This window comes from Plasmodium gallinaceum (genome assembly GCF_900005855.1).
Source record: "Plasmodium gallinaceum strain 8A genome assembly, contig: PGAL8A_v1_98, whole genome shotgun sequence".
Classification (NCBI taxonomy): Eukaryota; Apicomplexa; class Aconoidasida; order Haemosporida; family Plasmodiidae; genus Plasmodium; species Plasmodium gallinaceum.
In genome coordinates, this window is record NW_021628265.1 from 1,377,902 (window position 1) to 1,384,428 (window position 6,527).

Below are 6,527 nucleotides of genomic sequence, written 5' to 3' on the forward strand. Positions count from 1 at the left end.
TTATTAAGAAATACAAAATATAAATTTATGAGTATATATTTTAGTATTTGTTTATGTGTGTGCACATGTATAAATCTGTGTATTCATATTTTTGTTGTAATACATTTTTTTTTTTTCAAATTTATATCTTTATATTACTTTTATTTTATAAGCATATCTTTTAAGAAAGGAAAGAAATGATATTTCAATTATTATATATGTAATTTTTTTAACTCTCATTGAACAATAAAATTAATCTACACATTAATATTTTATTTGTAACACATTTACTATAGGAAAATGAAATAATATATAAACCAAAAACAAAAAGCTAAATATAGTGACATACATATATACAATTTTTACTATAAGTTTTTTTTTATTAAGAATAAATTTGGTATTTTTTTTTTTTTTTTCTCATATAACCAAAAATACAACTTTTTTATATAATAATTTAAAAAAAAAAAATAAAATAAATAACTTTCAAAAGTTTATCTTTAAAATATATTATGTTAATTTTACATATAGTTTAAGTAAATTCACAAATTTTTATTTTATTCCTATTACACCAATAAAGACAAAATTATTACTTTTTTTCTTTAATAATAAAAGGTTTCTTTGCATTACTATTTTGAACTTTATTTTTTTCTATAAAACAATTTTTCAAATTGAATTTCTACATAACTATTTATACTACAAAATAAATATAGAAATATTAATTATATTTTTTAATTTTCAAATATTAGTAGTCTAAAGATTTGTAAAATTTAAAAAAAAGAAAAAAAATTAAAATATTTTAAGAAATTTTTTTTTTTTGTAATTTTTATATATGTTATTAACAAATAAAATTATAAATTAATTTTTTTTTTTTTTATTAGTAATAAAACATTATACTTAAAAAATGATATAAATTATATTTTAATAGTATTTTTATTGTAGCAAAAAATCTTTACATATTTTTTCTAATTTAACTTTGATTATATTAAAATAATGTTATTTCTTTTTATGTTTTACAAATTATTTTCAAAAGTACTTTAGAAGAACAGTGCTATATTATTACTTTATTTTCTGCATTATATGTCATCTAAATTTTATTTACATTTTAATACTTATAATTTTTTTTTTTATTACTTCAAATTAAACATATCTTCAACTGATTTTATATTTAATCTTATAGTAACATTTAAGCATATTAATTCATTTAATAAATAACGTATAACATATGGAATATAAATAATTTTACAAGATACATTACATGATTTACAAACAGCCATTTTATTTTTTCCTCCAATAGATCTACCTTTCATTATTTTCCCACTTACATTAAATTGTAAAATAGGTGATAATATTAATCCACATTTAGGACAAACAAAACATTCATGTCCATCTGAGCTCATTAAAAATCTTTCATTAATAACAAAACTACAACCATGAGATATAATCCCATCCCTTTCCATTTCTCCTAATCTTATTCCTCCATGTTTTCTTTTACCTTTTAATGGTTGATGTGTTAAATTACAAACAGGTCCTAATCTCCTTACTTGAGCTTTATCATAAGCCATATGTCTTAATCTTTGATAATAAATTACACCAATAAATATATGTGCTTGTAATGGAACTCCATAAATACCACTGTATAATAATTCCGTTCCATAATAATCATATCCCCTATTTAATAACAATTTTGCAAAATAATCAATTTTATCATCATATGTTATAGCAGAATTTTTTTTATTTTTTTTGTTTGGTTGATAATTGAGGTTATCTGAATTATTTTGATTCTCATTTGATGTTGTATGGAAGGAAATTTTTTTTTCCTTTTTATGGTTATCTTGAATAGTATAGATGTTTTCATATCCTTCTTTTTCTGTAAATATATTTTTCTTTTCATTTCTTTCCTGTAAATATCCCTTAATACCACAATTATCAATCCATTGATTATTAAAGCTCTTCTGTTTGGTATATTTTCTAAATGGTGTAGCATCAATTCTTTTACCGTATACAGAAGCAGCTTTTCCACAGATACTTTCTATAAGCATTCCAATAGTCATACGTGAAGGAATACCATGAGGATTGAAAATGACATCAGGAACTATTCCACTTTCTGAAAAAGGCATATCTTCATGAGGAAATAACATTGAAACAACTCCTTTTTGACCATGTCTTGATGCAAATTTATCTCCTACTTGAGGTTTTCTCGTTGATCGTAATTTGACAATTGCAATTTGATTAGAATTATTCTTTGCAAGACTTACAAAGTCTACATAATATTCTCCATGCCTTTTAAAACTTTCATATGTTGTTAATTCATTTTTTTTATTAATATATGAATATAAGGGGCTAGATTCTTTAATTTTTTGCTGTATGCTAGGTAAACCATCATTATTTAACATTTTACCTATGTGTTCATAATTATTGTTATTGTTTTTGTAACTATTTGTGTATTTAATGTTATTTCCAAATACAAAATCACCTGACCCTGCAACTTTTTGTAAATCTATTAATTCTGTTTTATATATATGTGTTTGAAAAATACCTCTGTCTACACTTCCCTTATTTAATATTAGAGCATCTTCCATATCATAACCTGTATAGGATAAGATTGCGACTACTGCATTTGTTCCACTAGGATAATTATCCACTCCATAAAATTCATAATCTCTTGTTACAACTAAAGGAAGTTGAGGAGTTATCATTCTGTATATTTTATTTGTGAATGTATATAACATATTTAAACTTTGTATTCCCATTGTCTGTTTTAACATTTGACATTGATAAATATTACGTGGGCTTTGATTATGATCAGAAAAGGGTGTTAAAGATGCTAAAAAAGATAAAAATGATGTTTCCTTTAATTCCATATATTCAAATTTTTGAGGCATTTGCTCATATATATCAACGTTTATGTTTTCATCACTGTCTATATAGGTTGTCGATGATATATTATTATCTTCTGAATCTATACAAGAATTACTGCTAGTTTCATATTCAGAACTACTAATATAACTATCTGTATTCTTTGTATAACAATTTTCTGTTAACATTTTTAATACTTTTTTATTAATATTTGACTTTTTTAACATGTAATTAGATGAATTAGTCAATTTATTTTTAATTTTTGAAGAAACACTTTTATCATTCATATGAAATAAATACTGTTGCTTTAATGTGAACTTCTGCTCATCTTTTTTTTTTGAATTAACAATTTCTTCTCTTTTTTTTAAAAGTTTTCTTGCTATATTATTCTTTTTAATATCTTCATAGTTTATAGCAATAGATACATATGGCTGATATGAAGGAGAAATGAATTCAATAGATTTCATTTTCAAATTAAATAAAGGTCTAATTATTCTTCCTGGAAATGTATTGATTAATATACAATCCATCATAGATGATTCATTAAGATATGCATTTATTTCAAAATATGATTTTAAATTATACAAATTATGATTTTTTGCATATTTTAATTTATAAACAGTTCTTTTAAAATCTTTATAGCCAATATAGGTAATAGGAATTGAATCAACAATAATGGGAATATTTTCGTCTTCAAAAACAACTTGTATACCACTTGTCTCATCTAAATTTACATTGATACCAATTTTTTTTAGATACAATTTTATATTCAATTTATGTGATTCATTACTAGCTAAATTATGAATATAACAAAATTGAGAAAGATGATTTAGCAAACCACATGGAGACCCGTCAGGAGTATGAACAGGGCATATAAATCCCCATGATTCCCCTAATAATTTTCTAGGTGTTAATACCTTAACATCTTGAAAAAAGCATCCTCTATGTATAGCTCTAAAATTTGTTAATAACCTTAAGTTGTTAATTTCATCAGCTGAGATAACCCATCCACTTTTTTGCTGATAATGTAAATTATCTGAAGAAATATTTCCTGTTTTAAAAAAGTATATTATTGCTAAACTTATCGTTGAAAAAGCCTTAACTTTTTCTATGAACATAGTATTATCATTAAACAGTTCTTCTATATAACTTTCTACAGTTGTAAATAATTTTTCTTTTTCATCAATGAAAATTGATCTCAATTTTCTCTTTGATTCATTTTTATATCTTAATACATTCGAATCACCTAAAAAAAAAAAAAAATTATATAAATATATTATTTTCATGAAAATACACTTTCTCCCTCTCTCTATCTCTCTCTTTCTCTCTATATATATTCTCTTAATGTATACGTATATGGATGTTATATAATAAAACATATTAGAATAAAAATATATAATTACCTTGATCATTCAGGTTTTTATCTTTGCTAGTATCTTCTAAAGGAATTTGATTTAAATGATCTTCTTTTATTTCATTTAATATCATTTCTTTATATCTTAAATATATTTGTTTTACACTTATTTTAAATATATCATATTTTTTTTCTAATAATTTATAAAAAGACCTAGAATATTGATAATGAAAACGACTTAGAGCAGTCATTATTTGATCTTTCAACAAATTTGCTAATAAATGACTACATGTAGTAACAGCATGATATTCTAAAGAGTCTTTATTTGCACAATTAATTAATTTAAATTTACTTAAAACTAATTTTTTAAACATCAAACACAATGTTTCAAATTTTTCTGTGTTATTTTGTATATGAGGAAGTACACAATATTTCAAAATATATTTTCCTTTTTTTTCATGAGATACTTGATAAATCCTAAAAATTCCTCTTCTAAAATAGGAATTTCTACCTAGATAACTTAAATTGCATTCTTCAAATATTTCTTTTTCATTAATGTCATTTTTTATGAATATAGAATTGATAAATTGCTCTATATATTTAATTGCATTTTCATTTTTTATTCCTATTTTTATTTTATTAAATATGTAATTCTTTTTTTTTATTGGACTTAATAGTACTATTAAAATATGAAAGGGTATAGTAATTACTGAATTTTGAAATTTAACTCCATATGAGTAAAAATTATATTTTGAATATGTTAAAAAATTAATAAAAACTGTGTTATCATTTAATAAACAATTAATGTGAACTTTATTTTCCTCATTAAGAAGTAATGTGTTATACTTCGGATAAATTACATATCTAATAACTTTCAGATGTCCTGATATAATAAAGAATCCACCTAATAAATTTTCATCTTCTCCTTTTTTAATCAATTCTTTTTTACTTAAATTACTCAAATTACAAAGATCTGATAAAACCATAATAGGAATGTGGCCAGCACTAACAACAGTACTAGTTATTTCATCATTATATTGCTTGTTTATTTTTATAAAAATTTCTCCTTCATAATTTCTTGAGGATAATTTACATAAATATGGATAATCATTTCTTAATTCTCCTTTTTCATTTTTAATTAATGGATTTCTTATTTCTATATCACTAACATAAAATTTAACATATTTAGATGAATTTCTATAAGCATTTAAAACAGAATAATTATTCATCTGTGGTGAAAATTCTATTGCAGGTATTGATTCAGGCATATTTTTTATATATACATTTATAAAAGAATTAAAATCATCTAAATGAGATTGTACTAAAAACTTTGTAAAAATGTTATAACTCCCATTAATTAATTTTCCAATTTGTAATTTAAAATTAGGATATAATGACTCTATAATTTTTAAATGTAGTTTTATTTCTTCATCTGTAATTTTTAAATTTATATTTTTTAGTGAATTTTGTTCCATATTTTTGTTATAATTATTTAAAATGTCATTGTTACTATATCTCTTTATATTTTTCTCCTCATCTTCACGTTTAATTATGTGTTTGTTCGTTATCATCTTATTATTTATTTTGAATATATGATCAATTTAAGTTATCCGTTGTATTCATAAAAAGTATGCAACTTTTCTTTTTCTTCTTATTTAATATTTATAAAATTTTTAATTATATAATATATATACATACACATATATTTTTTAAAAAACTTTGAGTTTTTTTTATTCTTTAAATGTTATAATTTCAAACCATTTTTAATTCGTTTCACATAATTGTGGACCTATTTTTTAAGATAAAGAAAAAGAAAAAAAAAAAAAAAGGATTGTCATTCTATAAGCTTTTTGAAACACAAAATTTATTTTATTAAAACAAGTAAATCTTAAATAAGAAAGGCTTTACTTCATCAAATCTTTTTTTAACACAGAAAAAAGAGTTTAATGAAAAAAAATTGAATTCATGATCAATAAAAAAAAAAAAAAAAAAAAAAAAAATTATAATTCCATTAAATTAATTTAATGAACTTATATATATGAGAACATAATATTTAAAAAATTTAATCAAAGAAAAGTTTTTTAAAGCATAAAATTTTATAAAAGATGTTGGTACATAGCTATATATTAAATAAAATTATATATTATTAATATATGCAAAAATAAGTTGTTGCATTAAAACATATTAAATTTTTTTTTTTTTTCTTTTACGAAAATATTTATAATACATCTTTGAATTAATATAAAGATAAATAAGATTCACCTTTTAAATATATAATAATGTAATTTGGTTTTTATTATAAATTTTTTTTTTTTTTTTTTTTTTTTTTTATTTTTTT

At 21.1% G+C, this 6,527-nt stretch overlaps 1 protein-coding gene across 1 annotated transcript; it reads right to left on the reverse strand.

Moving 5' to 3' along the window:
* Nucleotides 1–1,106: 1,106 nt before the first annotated feature.
* On the reverse strand, nt 1,107–5,760 carry PGAL8A_00362200 (DNA-directed RNA polymerase I subunit RPA2, putative; the record flags this gene model as incomplete). Its single annotated transcript, XM_028672674.1, has 2 exons — nt 1,107–4,081; nt 4,239–5,760. 2 exons carry the CDS (start codon nt 5,758–5,760, stop codon nt 1,107–1,109), a joined length of 4,497 nt encoding a protein of 1,498 aa, XP_028529203.1.
* Nucleotides 5,761–6,527: the final 767 nt, after the last annotated feature.